At 34.4% G+C, this 16,755-nt stretch overlaps 2 protein-coding genes across 2 annotated transcripts; both read left to right on the top strand.

Annotated features, from left to right (window-relative positions):
• The first annotated feature begins 1,203 nt into the window (after positions 1-1,203).
• Positions 1,204-1,608, top strand: LOC141674414 (uncharacterized). The gene has a single exon (XM_074481123.1). It carries the CDS (start codon positions 1,204-1,206, stop codon positions 1,606-1,608), a length of 405 nt encoding a protein of 134 aa, XP_074337224.1.
• Positions 1,609-5,234: 3,626 nt separating this feature from the next.
• LOC141674413 (putative inactive purple acid phosphatase 27) lies at positions 5,235-11,057 on the top strand. The gene is made up of 15 exons (XM_074481122.1): positions 5,235-5,342; positions 5,648-5,823; positions 6,539-6,796; positions 6,954-7,041; positions 7,243-7,512; positions 7,697-7,805; positions 7,913-8,027; positions 8,271-8,403; positions 8,482-8,669; positions 9,016-9,202; positions 9,576-9,643; positions 9,770-9,872; positions 9,965-10,153; positions 10,737-10,817; positions 10,983-11,057. The coding sequence occupies exons 1-15, from the start codon at positions 5,235-5,237 to the stop codon at positions 11,055-11,057; spliced, it is 2,148 nt and encodes a 715-aa protein (XP_074337223.1).
• The last annotated feature ends 5,698 nt before the right edge of the window (positions 11,058-16,755 follow it).

The following is a 16,755-nucleotide window of genomic DNA, read 5'->3' as shown; positions in this document are numbered from 1 at the left end:
AATTATCAAGTTGTATTTTGAAAATCTGACATAAACCCTATAAATAAAATTCATCGATTTAAGTATCGTTTGTTCAATTAATTAGTACCAATCGATTGCTTGCAACACAGAGAATCTATATCAGTCATCAAAATCATTCAACAACCCTTAGAACTAAAATCCCCAAATCACAGCTATGAACCCTAGAATCAAAATAAAAAATATACTGATTTAAACATGAAATTGATGATACAAACCGAATGAACACTTTAAGAGCTTCGTTTTGAGTACTTACATGACTGTAAACGATGGCGGAAACTGATCGGAATCACTGCTCGATTTCTTGACCCGAATTACAAACTCTAACCCGACTGCAGAGAATTTTGGGTATTTTTCTGATTTTTAATTAATAATTATGATTAATTAAATAAAAATTAGGATATTTATAGTAGTAAAATTATTACTCCTAATTAAAATTAAGGTCCTAATTCTACACTTTTTAAAATTAATAGGCCCCTAATTTTATAAAGAAATAATATAAATGAAAGTCCTATAATTTTATAAAAATAAAAATGTGATTTTTGTGGGGTTTTTGACCCCCAATGGGGCCCGGAAAAGTCATTTTTCGTAAAATGAGAAAATTTATAAAATATCTAGATGTTTAGAATAATGCGATGGTAAAAGCCGTTTGATGAAAAATAAGACCCATTATTTTATTTGAAATACTGGCTTTAAAATCATAGTTTGGGTCGTAAAACGTTTGAAATGAAAGCGATGAATGCACAATAAAATATCTGAAAAATATCTTGAAAATACAGAAATGACATAGAATGCACATAACACGTAACAATTAGGGTTTAACTGATAATCACACATAAATGACACACTAACACATCTTATTTATTATGATTATGATATAATATAAACGTAAATTTCCCAGTCGTTACATTTGGGGTACCAAGAGTCGTGGTCACTGACAATGGAACCCAATTTGTAGGAGAAAAGTTTGTCGAAACACTTTCACAACTTAAGATCAAGCACGTCAAATCCTCGGTGGCATATCCCTAGGCTAACAGACAGGTTGAAGTGTCTAATCGGATAATTTTGCAGGGTCTCAAGAAAAGGGTCGATGAATTGCCAAGGCCATGGGTCGATGAGCTGCCCAATGTTCTCTGGTCCTATAGAACGACCCCTAGGGTTGCAACGGGCATATCCCCTTTCAAAATGGCTTTCGTCTCGGAAGCAGTTTCACCTATTAAAGTGTCCCTCAACTCACCAAGGGTCGAGTATTTTGATTCCAAAGCCTCACAAGAAGGAATCCAACTTCACAATGTTCTTATGGAAGAAATTAGGGACGAGGCTGCAATGAGAGTCCTTCAGCAGCAAGCACGCACAACAGCTTATTTCAACAAAAAAGTAAAGGTTAAGCAGTTTCTGGTTGAGGATCTAGTTCTTCGAGAGTCGGCAGCTTCACAGTCCACCATCACGGGAAAGTTTAAGGCCCCATGGGAAGGACCTTATCAAGTAACGGGGGTCGTTGCGCCAGAAACCTATCGTCTGTCGACACTTGAGGGAACACCAATCAAGAATGCTTGGAATGCTATCCATGTGAAGAAATATTTTCAGTAGTTAAGTTATTTAAGTTGTGGGAATGAAAATAAGAAAGTCAATTTAGACTATAAAAATTAGTTTTAACGAAAAGGGATTGATATGAGATTCCTGTTAAAACAAAAATCTTCCCTTTGCTATTTATCAATGAAAAATGTTGCTTATGAGTAAATTTTAAGTCTGAAAATAATAGGGACCGACAAATCAAAACATCCTGTCACCAAAGAACGTCATGGTAATAAAAAGAAGGAAAAGACGCATCTTAGCCTAAAAAGGAAATAAAAAGTGGATAGTAAACTCAAATCTCCCATTTTATACATAAAGTTGGATTAATAACGATATTATTACATAACCAACTATTTCTACAAAATATCAAAAACTCGATACATATTGTAAAAAACAACGAAATGCATACACCAAGTTATGAAATTCAAATACCAAATCAAAGACGAGCAACAAAGATCACATAAAAACTGAAAAAGTTTTTCAAGATACAAAAACAAAGTTAAGACATTTATACAACAAAAAAATTATGCGGGAAAAGTTAAGCCGTTAACATTAATTAAGAAGTTATAACAAAAGCAAAACACACTCACAGCAGTAAGATAGAAAGTCATCATCTTTAGAAGTGAGCACGAGAGTATTTCCACCAAAATACAACCATAGAATGTTCAACCAAATTAAATCAATATCCAGAAGTTACATCATTAACGAGGCATCCCTCGCCTTCAAGGGTCGACAGGTACACCAGCGGCTTCGTCCTCTTTATGCTCCTCAGTATAATCTTGGAGGTATTCCGCAAAGCCATGACCAGACACGTCGAAGCCAGCAGCCTCCATCCTTTTAACACAACGCCCATATCCATCACCGAGGGCCCCAACTATCTCCTCGACCCCCTTCTTTACTTCCAATTTCAAGTTCAAGTTTTCTGTTTCCAAAGACTCATTCTTTTCACAAAGGGCGGTAACTTCAGCCTCTAGAGCCTCGCGCCTCTTTGTCTCTTCGACCAGCGAGGCATCCACTTTCTTCACCCGAGACCCTACATCTTCTAATTCCTTCTTAAGAAGGTCATTTGATAGCTCTAGATCGCTTATCTGCATTTAACAAAGCAAAATATGCATCTATAAAATAAATAAATAAATAAATATATATATATATACTTAAATGTATATTTTAAAGCATAAGGGAAGACAATCTAAAAGTATATGTTAATTGTTAAAAGATAACTCAAACAACAACATACCTTGGTCCGGTAACCAGAACTCGCCTTCGAAAGCTCGACGATACGACCTTTAGCCTCACTTAAATCATTCTCCAGTTTCTTCTTTTCACCATTCAGTAAGTCTCGCTCCTCCTCGACCTTTGAAGGAGAGCTCTTACTCTCATCAGCTCTATATTCTTCAAGAATATGCATGATGTCGGACAAATACTGCCAAAATATAACCAAAAATCAGGGAAGATATTTAAGTCGAATTCAAGGAAAAAGGAGAATCTGTAAGTACAGATCTACAAACAAGTCAAGTAAATACACAATAAAGATAATAATGAAAACAACATACATACCCTTCCAGCTTTCCCTAGACATCGGTCAACAAGTTCATTCCTGGACCTCTTAGCGTAAGCACTACAATCTTGGGGAAGATTGAAAACTCGAAAAGCCCGAAGAGGAAACGACGAACTGCCAGTCCACCTCTCAGAGGGTCGGATCTCAACTTGAATGACTTCTTTCACCTCAGCGTCGACCGTGGGGAGCATAATCCCTCGGTTTCCAATTAGCGTTATGGTTTTGTTTACACTATTTCCCACGACATCTTCATAAACCTTCTTCCCAGCAACCTCGGAGGTCTCAACAGCTCCACTCGTCAATCTCTTTCGGGAAGGATTTCCAGTCCCTTCGCAAGTAACACGCTCGGAACCTCCAACAACTTTGTTCCCATGATCGTCTAAAAGCTCGATGGAAATAGTCTTCGAAGAAATATTCTCATCAACCCTCGGCATATCAATAGCACCGGCCTTCAAATTCTTCACCAGCATCATCATGGCTTTATCCATCTCAACCGAAAATCCACTCTCTAACAACCGTTTCAGGGATGCGCCTGCGTCTGAAAAAAGAAATTATTTATTAGGGGGAGACGAGCCATTAAAAATAAGGATTGAAAGAAGAAAAGAAATAAGAAATATAACAATCTTTCCCCAAATTATAAATAATAATCCTTACGATGATGATCCTCTAAAAATTTACAGTCTTTCAAATCATTGTGCGTATAAACAGGCCTCGACCCCTGAAACCCGTCGAGGTATGCAGTATCATACTTGTCAAGGTTGTTTAGGTACTCGAGGGTCGATTGGGTAACTTTCCGACAAGGTCTAACAAACTCCAAATTTTTCCCACCTATATACACCCACTTAGGGTGACAACCTGAGATAGAAGACTTGACATTGACGATCTTAGGACGCTTACTTTAAGTATCAAAATACACTTGTCCTCTGTCGGCGGTCGGAATCCGCAACCTATACCCGTTTTTTAAGTCAACCGAAGAACCTAACTTAGTCATATTTAATTTGTGATTAGAAAAGTGGCTAATGTAGTCAAGACTACATCCGCGGGGGAATTCAAGAATCCCCAATTCTCGAATCTCTTCAAGAACTTTCTATTTATAAGCTAGAGTACGGGGGGTTAAAGGTGGGGAAACCTTAGGGGCTATCTCAACATCAGAAAAAAGATCGTCCTCGTTCATGAAGTCAAACGATCTGCAAGAATTCAAATTTGGAATCTCTAAATTATCTAAATTTATAGCCGATTCCTCATCACCCTCTTCTAAGGGACGCTTTTTAGGATTTTGAAAAGGATTTGTTTTAGAGGAGGAGGAACCTAGGTCGGCCATGGAAGTTAAATCAAGAACTGGGTGGCTAATCTAACAAATGGAAGAACTGAACGATCAAGACTCTAGAATCTCGACGGAATTAATAATCTAAAAATGAAGACTTGTGATTAAACTAAGAACAGAAATAAGTGAAAAAGAAGACTTACAGGTGCTGAGGAGATAATAGAGAGAAACCGAAACTCTTCAAATACTGTAGCTTTCCTTTAGTACGAAAAAGGGAAGCTGAAGAGACTCCCCATATTCAAATTAGTATAAACTGCTGATTTTTTATTCTTGCTCTATCCCGTCCCCTAAAAAATAATATTAATAATATAAAATATGTGTAAATAAAAATAACAACAAGAATTAATCAAATTTTTAATCACATCATTCTTTCATTATTACTATTTATTTCTGTTTGTGCAAGTGTAATCAAGAATGGAAACAACAAATTTAAAGATATTCCAATTATGTTCGCGTGAGATAAATATTGGGCCTGAGAATAAAGAAGAAAGATGAAGGACTATAGATAGGTGTTTAGTATATTAGTTTGTAATAAAAAGCCCAATAGAGGCCCAGTTGTAAAGGAAAGAAACTCATTAAAGACTCCCTATAAATAGAGACTAATTTCCCACTTAGAGGAGGTTGGAAAAATAAGTATCAATAATAAAGAGTATTGTTCGTCACATATACATGACTCGTATTTAGGGTCATTAGTCCTATTTTCGGTTGAAACAAAAAGTTACGAGAAAGCCTTAAAGAAAAGAATCATGGCGAAAGGCAATGGATGAAGAACTAAAAATGATCTACACTTGGGACTTGGTGGAACATCACAAAGAAGAAGATGTAATTGGAGTTAAATGGGTTTACAAAACGAAATTCAATGAGGATGTCAGTGTACAAAAACATAGAGCACATCAAAAACAATTTATTTTCAACAAAATAAGTTTATAAGGAGTCCATTTGAATCATCACTCTATGTAAAGAAAAGAGGGTACAGTTAATTGTTTGCTTATAACTTTCTCTATATGGAAACAAATGATGAAATGCTGGATGATTTTTAAGGAGGCTGTAATGAAAGAATATAAAATAACTGAAGTTGGAATTATGAAATATTTTTTTGGCGTACAAGTGAAACAATCTCAAGGAGCGATTTTTATCTCTTAAGAGAAGTATACTCTGGACGTGTTAAAAAGATTTCGCAAGGAGAACTGCAAATCAGTTCTGATGCCTATGGCAGTTATGAAAGATTGCAGCAAGATGATGGAGCAGAAAAGTTTGATCAGAAAATATATCGTAGTCTTGTTGGTTCTCTGATTTATTTGGCAAACACGAGACCAGATACACTAAATTATGTTACCCTTGTTTCAAGGTACATGAATGAACCAAGTAAACTTTATTTCGCTGCAGTCAAAAAGAATGGCAAAGTCTTCCCAACAATGGCAAAGTCCTCGCACCGCATGGAAGAAACTCAAGTCCATAAATTAGCTTTAAATCAAGTTCTTAGAGTATTTCAATTTCTCACAAAACTATGAATTTACCCTCAGAAAGTAGAACATATTAAACTGAATGAAAGTTTCAGAATGCTGAAGGAATCAAATTGTTGAAATAACAACCAAGTGAACAAGCTGAGGAACTAGGCAGCTAGCAGCCATGATAGCTAACATATTGCTAATTAAACAAAAGACCATTGTTGCTCGATAATATTTATACAAAATCCTAATTAACATCAATTTTACCAGCTTGTTACATTCGAGGAACTGAACCAGCGTATTACACATTCGGCTAACGTATTCTCCGCTCTACAAAACATAATCCAGATTTATAGTCTTGTATATATTATTAACTAAATGATTCTTCCCTTTCAACAACTTACATTTAATACCATTCCTGCATTAATCTTAATGCATAAGGTGCTTATGTTTATAGAGTAAAAATAATTCATCAGTATATGAAAATGTATATGTAGCTTGATCATAACTTGTAACACATAACATCAATCTTTGTACCATCATGAAACAACACGTCTTGTTCGACTTCTTCAGAATTTTCTTCACTATCATCTTCTTTTTCTGTAATTTCTTTAGCTGCTATTCTCGATATGCACCTCTGGTTGATAACAGAACAAAAGCTGAGTTTGCTAATCACACCGCTATATCAGATTTTCGGACTATAAACAGGAGATCATTAGGAGAATGTCCCGACCCCAATCCATATCTTCAAATTGTTGTCAGCTCTACCAACTCCCAACTTTCTGATGACGAATTCGTTACAGTTACTATTACTGGAGTTTTACTACCAGCAGAAAGTGATTGGATAGCTATGGTGTCTCCAGCACATTCAGAGTAAGAAGTTATAACCTGAAACATATTAGCCTCTTATCAGGTGGTTATAATTACATGAGTTATCATGTAATTGTAATGATCATCGATGAATATAGGCGTAGACAAACCTACTTTATTTATAATTATCAAACGGATTGATTTGGTCTTTGACATGCAGCGTGACAAGCTGTCCATCAAATGAAATTAAGTACCTGCAAACTGGGGATGACAGTATATTACCACTTCTCTGCCATTACCCTGTGAAGGTATACAATCCCTGACATGCAAATCAATTAGCAAACATACCTAATACTAATTTTACCTAGAACTCCAGAACTGAGCCGGTTTAGATAATTAATTTGCTAAAAGGTTAATTAGTTTGAACCTGATATTTAGATCATGTACATAAAAATTCAAGCCTTGTAATTACAAGCAAAAAAACACAGTAATAAAATAAGTGCATGCAGGCACAGTATGTGAGCAGTGATCCAGGTTACCTTGGATGCAAGAAGAATGAATGCAAGAAACGAGATAAAGGAGGCGCTTGTTTAGTAACAACCTGCAGTGCTTCACTTCAATTCCATGTCATTAACATCAGAACTGACATCGAGTTTGTCTTCTTTTCTGGCGGATTTTTGACGCCTTGCATTCTTAAACGATCCACACCAAGGGCTTTTGCAAATCCTGGGACGCCATTGTATGGACATCTTTCAAGCATCGACTCCACAGGAAACTCAGTGAGTATAAATACTCAAAAACTAGTACTTTCTATAACTAGTTTTGATGGCAAGTTTACAAATTTGGACAATTGGACTCCTAAAACCAAGAAAAATTTCTACTTGAAAAATGTTGTAACCGGATTAGACTATATATATACGCTGCTCATGCGAAGTTGAATTCTATTCATTGTGTTGCATGCAGATGAGGGTAACTTGGGTCAGTGGCGATAAATCACCACAGCAAGTTCAATATGGAAATGGAAAATCCCAGACATCTATAGTGACCACATTTTCACAAGATGACATGTGTAGTAAGTACATTGATACCTATTCTAGAGTTTTCTAAGGAAATATTAATCAGAGTTAATTAGACAGCATCATATAGAACTAAATTTTTTTTTCTGGAATTTATTTAAAGGTTCTGTCCCGGAAAGTCCAGCAAAAGATTTCGGATGGCATGATCCAGGCTACATTCATTCGGCAGTAATGACTGGCCTTGAACCTTCCACTACTTTCTCCTACAGATATGGAAGGTCACTTGTCTGTTCTCTTTTAATTGCCTATCCTTTAAAATCTTCTTCTTCGAATGTAGTTTTCTTAGCCTATCCGGATATGAATGGTACTCATATTCATACTAAATAGACATAGGTGTGCCTCTTCAGTTGTCTCAAGTTGTTCTATTGGAGTTTTCTTAATATATGTTACGGTTATATGTGTAACATAAAAGTTCGATAGTGGAAAAACTAATCATGCATATATGATGTTAACAAATGCAGCAACTCAGCAGGTTGGAGTAATAATACAAAGTTCAAAACTCCGCCTGCTGCAGGATCAGATGAAGTCAAATTTCTTGCATTTGGTGACATGGGCAAGGCTCCTCGTGACCCTTCTTTAGAACATTATATTCAGGTTAATTAAATTTGAGTGTGGTGATAAATGATAATGATATTATAAATTTATATACTTACTATTCTGTGATGTACACAGCCAGGATCGATATCAGTAGTGAATGCCCTGGCAAGCGAGGTATCATCAGGGAATATAAATTCAATATTTCACATTGGAGACATAAGCTATGCAACTGGATTTCTTGTAGAATGGGACTTCTTTCTTCACCTTATTAGTCCCCTCGCTTCTCAGCTTTCTTACATGACAGCAATTGGAAACCATGAAAGGTATGTTACCTACCTGGAACATACAGGTTCAGGAGTGAATATTTACCGAGTGCAGATCAGTGTATGGCAACATTGAAAAGAGTGCAGAACAGTTGGTTCTACCATTCTCAAATTTTGAGTAGTGCTCACTTAAACACTGCCTATATTAGCTAGAGATATCTTCTACCTACTTCATGCAATCCATATATTGAGATGAAGTCAGCATGTTATAAATTGCCCATAAGGTCTTATTTGTTGTTATCTTGTACTCAATTACAGTCTTCGAATAGATTGATTGAAGATATTATTAACTTCAAACCAATTACTTATCTCTCTCTATATAAATCTTGACATGTTTAAATTTCAGGGATTACATTGACACTGGATCAGTTTACATAACTGCTGACTCAGGCGGAGAATGCGGAGTTCCATACGAGACCTACTTCCCGATGCCAACATCTGCAAAGGACAAGCCTTGGTATTCTATTGAACAAGGAAGTGTTCATTTTACTGTCATTTCAACTGAACATGACTGGTCTGAAAGCTCCGAGCAGGTAATTTAATCAGTTTAGTGTTTCCCCAGTGAAGATTTTGATGTTGGTAGTGAATACGAACTGATTTTTCGAAGAGATGTCCACAACTAACCTTAAAAACAGTCCTACAGATAAAATTGCCCAAACTAAATTTCTTGGTGAAATATTGGATTGTTAATATATACATTGACATGGCAAGCATGTATAAATACGTAACCTAAGAACTTAAGATGGGGCTTATTAAAAACAACAAGGTTGAAAACATATTAAGCTTTTCGGTTTTGTAACTTAATGGATTGGAAACAATTAACTGTGTATCTTAAATTTACAGTATCAGTGTACATTTAACCAATTTCCAACAAGTAATAAAAAGTACTAGTAATTTCTTTTATAGTATGCCTGGATGAAGGAGGACATGGCATCCGTTGATCGAACAAGAACACCATGGCTAATTTTCATGGGGTAAGTTAATTAATTCAAATAAACATAACACATCTCTAAATTACATCTAGCTTGAGATATCAGAGATTACACGTATATAAGTACATAATTAAGCTAAATAAATTAAGTTGTTCGATTGGATTGCAGGCACAGGCCCATGTATTCTACACCAGGTGATGGACTGATACTCGTTCCAAGTGTTGACACAGATTTTGTCCAAGCAGTGGAGCCACTGCTGCTATCTAACAAGGTAAAAACAATCATGCAAAAATAACTTGCAGACACTAGTTTGTACATTTAACATTTGTGTGCGCATTCTTACATGTACATCATGTATAATAGGTTGACTTGGCTCTGTTTGGGCACGTTCATAACTATGAAAGAACATGTGCGGTGTATGGAGGAGAATGCAAAGCAATGCCTAAGAAAGACGGAAATGGAGTAGATACATATGATAATAGCAACTACAAAGCACCAGTTCATGCCATTATTGGAATGGCTGGCTTTAAGTTGGATTCATTTTCATCTACTGTGAGTACAGTACTGCACATCTTACATCTTTCTATATGTTCAGCAACCATCCCTGCAGCCAGCTATATATGTCCACCTCACAGTCACGCGCAACACTATGTACTTTTGAAGAGTAAAAACATCTAAAATCTTTATTTTTCAGAGAAAAACCTCGAAACCATTTTTCAGCCAAAGCCCGCCATTTTTCCAGTATCGTTATGACAATTTTGTGATTCTGGACAATAGCCTGAGGATTTATTGACTCAAGTATTGTACTCTGCAATCTTATTTACATGTGTGCGAGCAGTGGTCGATCTAGTAAGGGGTACGGGGACACATGCCCCTAAAACAAAATTTTAAGTTTTGCTCACCATTAATTTTTTTGAAAATATATGAAAGTGCCCCCAACAATTAAAAATTATAAGAGTGTTTTCACAAAATATAGTCGGAACATTAGTTGCAATCAAAACACAGAAAGAAAATGGTAACCCTCTGTGCATACGTTCTTACAAAGCTCTAAATTCATTCTGTGGATAAAAAGCGCTAAAAGTCTCAGTTATACCGAAGCATTACTAAATTATAATTTCCACACTGACATCTGCAGGTGGATAGTTGGAGCTTAAAGCGAATTTCAGAATTTGGGTATGTAAGAGTTGACGCAACAAAAACAGACTTAAACTTCGAGGCAAGTGTACAACTAAATATAGTCTCTAATACACATTTCACAATCAGAATCCAAAATTTTTACCAATATGAATTGAACGTTTTGTCGAATTCTGGAAACAACAGATTTAGAATGAATATAGTTTATAGTTAATGTCTAATTGCGATGATTCTTACAATTGTGCAGTATGTAAATGCCAAGACAAGAGAAGTAGACGACAGATTCCATATGACTCGCAGCCAAACAAATAAGGGCGGATAGAAACTGATATCTGTGAGGAAATTGTGTGCATTAAAATAAGAAACTCTAGATCTTGTATGTGTACAAGACAGAATAATGGATATATATGCTGTGTACGTGCCTGGTGTGTACATTACAAATATGGACTTATGTTATAAAATCATTTTTCTGATATGACATTAGATGATAATTGACATGTAAGTTTTACTGTTTAGAAATGAGGCAAAAGTATTGGTGCACTGGTCGATTTCTTGTTTTTCAGGATCACTCAAGTGAATAAACCTGCGGTACCAGTACTCTCTACACTAGAGAATATAAATCGGCCTGCATGGGAAACAAAACCAGAAAAACCTGGAAATAATAAGAGTCCTTTCTTTAGAGTTTAATTTCTTGTTTTTCTCGTTGATTATGTGTTTAAAGTTTATGATAACTATATGTTTATGATTGAGCTGACGATATCCCAACACCAGAAGCCACACGATAAGCGTGTACAATTTTATTTATTTAACATGTCAACTTTAAAATTTAGGTCAGATTTTCAGTTTTGGAGTTAACAGTAGGTACAAGTATTCAAGTAAACATAGCAAACAAACCATCAGTGTTCTAAAATTGTCGAGACCAGAACTTGATGAGATAGTTTAAGTATTTTAATTTTTTTATCCCCAATTCTCAGTTTGATGTTTGATTTTCGCTAACTTTTAAAATTTGTTAGAACAGCATATTTCGTGGAGTACACAAAGATATTATTTATTCAAATTATAAATATTAGTTGGTAACCCGTGATTTGCACGGGTCTGAAATTAAAAATAATAATATCATATTATATTATTATTTGTATAAAACTGAAACTCATAATCCGTGCAAAATCCAGATCTAAATATAATAGATAAAATGTTGTTAAAATATGTAGTTAACAAAATCGAATTTAAGTGTAGCTCTAAAATTTCACCGTATAGTTCTAGTTATGCATGCACCTAATTATTTATTTATACAAATATGACATGTTAACTTACTAATACGATTATTTTAAAGTAAACCGACGCTTGGATGTTCAACAACAAATAAAAATTGAAGGTAAATAAAATTTACAGAGAGTAGAAGTTAATTTTTGTCAGTTGAGATTTTATTACATAAAATTTTAAAAATAGTTGTATAATTTTTTAGTTAGTATCAAGATTTGGGACCTAAACATGGTTTCGCTTATTAGTATAGATAGTTGATAGCTGATAACCTGTGCGAAACACGGGTCCGAGACTAAAAATATCGAGATAATATTTGTAGAGATTATTCATAATCTCTGCGAAACACGAATTAAAATTAATATATTAATATCAAATATTAAATTGATACTTGCAAAAAATAGTTATGTGGTTAGAAATAACCGAATCAGTTATAAAATTTTCTACTATAATTTTAGTTTGCATTGTTTTACTTGATATAGAAATCCAACATATTAGTTTGATTTTTGTGAAACGAATTGTATCTCTATCTTACGAACCAAATATTTGTTCTTTAGATAATTTTATAATAATTAATATTATTTGATAATTATCTTATAATTAGCATTTTCAATATAGTTTATTTAATATTACCTAATTATAGATAAAAATTAATTTACAAATTAAAAGTAAATAAATGTTATTAAACTTAATTTAATATTACTTAATATAATCTAAATACAATCCATAAATTTGTTATTGTTAAAATATATTTTTTAGTTTTAAGTAAATAAACGTTGTGATGGAGAGTAACAAATACAATCGTTAAATCAATAATTTTCAGTTTAAAAGTTAATAAATGTTACTAAAGTCATTTTCTATTACTTAATTATTTTTAAAATAATATTATCCAATTTAAAAGTAAATTGACACTAGGATTGACATTAATTAATAAGGGTTCGGAGTCCCGCTACCATATACGATAACGAACTACGCTTCTTTCACGATATTTATAAGGGTTCTGATAAGGGTTTTAACTGTCAGAACTACGTTAGGTAGCCCGACTATGAACTTGGCAAGATTTCTTATTATCTTAGTGAACTTATTATCTTAACGCCACATCATCTCTGAGGTTTATAACACTTAGCTCTGATACCATTTCTGTAACACCCCCAAATCCGGGGTCGGGGATCCGGGTTGTCACGACTTCCATTTCCCTTAATAATACTTAATCTAAATAATCAACCAACTACTACGTACTGTGACCCCACAATATACACACACACCACAAGTTATAGTCTCAGAGATGAATATCCAAAAATAACACAAGTCATTTTATTCCATAATTATAAGCCATTACACCTCAAAAGAGTTTCTGAATAAATTTACATATTCTTTGCCATTATTACAATTCATAAATGTACATAAGTCTGGCACATCAGAAGTTGAAAGCCTAGCCTATTGGTAATTCCTACCTCAGCTACAGCGGCATCAACGCCTACAGGAAACTGCGGAACGTTTCCTATCCGCTCACAAATTGGGAGCTTGGTCCTGTTCATCTTGTCTATCTGTTGTTGTGTGATGAAAGAAGAAGGCAAGGGTGAGCAACAAGCCCACCGAAATAATATGTATAATAATTAACAATATATGAGCATTCTCATAGTACTTATGAAAGTGTTGGTCAAGAAGAAATGAACCAAGTTTGATATCTTAACGCGACCAAGTCGCAAAATATTCAGTATATAAGTATATATACATTTCAAAATCTTAGAATCCTCTTCCATACATAATATACATAGAGTTCCAGTTTATAACTGTATAAAAATATCGTTGCAAGGTAATCTCATATATCTAACCTTGTCTCAACATTTTTCTGAAAATCTTTGTCATGCATAAGATAATCATTAACTAGATATAAGTTGAAAATGTGAAGTTACGAGATACTCCAATATACTTATATCTTTTCCGAATACTACTTGAACTACCACCGTTCAAGGTATAATAAGTTTCAAAAGTTCATCACATATATGAGACTACAAGAAAAGACTTGGATAAATTCAAACTTTGAAATATCATTATAAATAATGAAGTTACGAGATACTTCATAAAGTCCCGATATATATATACACCTATATATATACCTTTCATACACTCCTTGAAAACCTCTGTTATGAAAATTATAAACAGAGTTGTAATATCCAATGAATTTGGAAAGGAGAAAACCATGGCATAAACCTGATATCTTGTTGATCAGGAAAAGATACCAATAAGTAACCTTTTCTATTAGTAGATGGATGAATCCCCCACCGATCATCACACTGGCCTCATTAGGACCTTGTGCTAGACCGCTACCCGGCCTCTTGCGCGTTGATGGGCTGCCACCCAGCCACTTACACTTTGATAGACCGTACCCCGGCCTGTCGCTTATGCCGACTCAATTAGATGGACTTACTTCCCGAACGTTGGGTAAGTAATTAATTCATTTATCAAAACAGCAACCCTGTTGCGAATATAAAATACACCACAAAGCCGGATCCCTCAGGTTTTGAGCGAGTATTTAAATCCCCTTCGAAAGGAGGATCTTAAATATAAAAATGAGTTTTGGGATCCGCCTTAACTTTTAAAAATCATTTTGAAGACTCGAAAATATTTTTAAGAATGTTTGGAGGTAATGCTGATTTAATGAAATAAATCAGTCCCGATATATTAGAAAATATCTGACTATTATTATTTAAATAATATTCCCATAAGGATAATCCTTACAAAAATAATTGAAGTAGAAGTTTTAAAACTTATACTTGAAATGAATAATAAATAACCAAAGATATACTTATACGAAAGTACGATCTTTATTTGAATAATCGAAAATGAGTTTGATTATCGAAACATTATTCTTTAATAAAATAAAGAATATTATTTAATAAATAAGCGGAGTCATAATTCCTCGAATGAATATTCAAAATAATATTCATTAAATAAAATAAATGGAGTCATAAGTCCTCGAATGAATATTCAACTAATATTCATTATTTAAAATAAAGTTATCGAATAAACCTTATTCGATTAATAGTTTTGAAAACTATATATATAATATACTCGGGAACATCGACTCCCGGTTTAGAAAATATTCACCTTTGGGTCCCCTATAATAAGGGTATACGCAACTACTGCTTATATCTAGCATAGGTATTATGCAACTTATAAGCATTTGAATCAACAATTAGATATCAAGATTACGAAACAGACATGCATATATACCATATCAGCATGCTCCAATATATCGCAAAATTTGCTAATAACAATCATGCACTTATCACAAGATAATGCATATACATATATTTACATCACAACTACAGTATAACGGGTAGAAAACTTGCCTGAGCGACTGGGGGTGATAAAAGGCCTGAGACGAGTCTGGTAACCTATAAACATCATATAAGTTGGAATTAAACCAAAGTCGCTTAAGAATCTATACTTTAACCAATTAGACCCTAACGTTCGCTTTTGCGTTTAACGATTCACTTAAGTCGCTCGAGTACCATCGGCTCCACCATTTTTAATAAATTAACCATTAAGAATTTTAAGGCGATTCTTTCGCGAGTACTCTACCAACTGCCTAATACACTATACATAATTGTTTCATACCCCAATTAGTCATTTAAGGGCCTTAACCAAGATTTCAAAGTAAGGCGAGGGGTAATGGTTCGTTCGCGAAACGCCGTTACTTAAAACGGTCGTTTCTCCTAAACCGTACATCGGATTCAAGCGAACCACATATCAAAACGAATCTCGCGACATGAACTATCTAATCATGGAAATGGTCAAAACCTAACAGTGAGTTCACGGGTCCTGATGTTAAGAACAAAAGCAGTCTAAGGTAAATCGGGCATTATGATGGCTATGTTTACGCGATTACCAAATTTATACCACTCCAAATCAATCCACAATCAACCCACAATCATTAATACAACCAAACTCCATCCATACTTTACTACAACAGCCCCAACATCTCAAGATTTCCAATTTATACTACTCTCAATCATGAACTAAAAGCTATACTTAAGTTCATTAACCAATAATCAAGATTTACAACTTCAAACCTATTACAAATCCAACCACACTCTAAGTATACAAGAATCATGCTTCTCATGAACCATATCAATCATAAAAACTCTAAATATACAAAAGTAGGGCCAGGATATGAGATTATACCTTCCTTGGTGAGTAAAAGTAACTAAGGAGCTTGGAATCACCCTTGAAAATCCTTACCAAAGCTATATCTAAATAATAACACAAGATCAAAATTTTTAAGATCTTGAAAACACTATTCGCCCTCTTCTTCCATGAATTATTGGAAGAGATTGTAAAGGAAATGGAAGCTTAGATTCATAGGATAACTATATCTAAGTATAAGGAACCTTGGATAATTATCTCACCAATTATCAAAGTTTAGAACTTGAATTTGAATTTTTTTCTTCTTAGAAAAGAGAAAAGGGCCGAGAGCTTCTTGCTTAGAAAATGGAAAGTCAACTTGTGTTTTTGTGTTATGAATTGTTTTGGCTTGGTTGCTTTCTTTTGTTGTTAATTAAATTTGTTACCATGGTAAAAATTGTGTGACTTATAATCAACCAACAAATCCTTCCCATTTTGTCATGCTTATGTCATCCACTTATGTCATCTTGTTACACTTGTCTTCCTCTTGTTGGTGTGATGACATCATCACCCACTAACCTCCTTGATTAACTCCTAATTTCTTGGCTAATGACCGCTGATCTGTTATA

The sequence above is a fragment of the Apium graveolens genome, chromosome 7 (assembly GCF_009905375.1).
Source record: "Apium graveolens cultivar Ventura chromosome 7, ASM990537v1, whole genome shotgun sequence".
Taxonomy (NCBI): domain Eukaryota; kingdom Viridiplantae; phylum Streptophyta; class Magnoliopsida; order Apiales; family Apiaceae; genus Apium; species Apium graveolens.
Note: the sequence above shows the minus strand (reverse complement) of the source record. Positions and strands in the feature narration are given on the sequence as shown.

Excerpts from the sequence above, each read along its gene's own strand:
- LOC141674414 (XM_074481123.1), top strand. The coding sequence starts at position 1,204 with ATGGCTTTCGTCTCGGAAGCAGTTTCACCTATTAAAGTGTCCCTCAAC.
- LOC141674413 (XM_074481122.1), top strand. The coding sequence starts at position 5,235 with ATGGATGAAGAACTAAAAATGATCTACACTTGGGACTTGGTGGAACAT. Across the intron at positions 8,404-8,481 it reads CTTTAGAACATTATATTCAG|CCAGGATCGATATCAGTAGT; the intron begins GTTAATTAAATT and ends TGATGTACACAG. Across the intron at positions 9,644-9,769 it reads CCATGGCTAATTTTCATGGG|GCACAGGCCCATGTATTCTA; the intron begins GTAAGTTAATTA and ends ATTGGATTGCAG.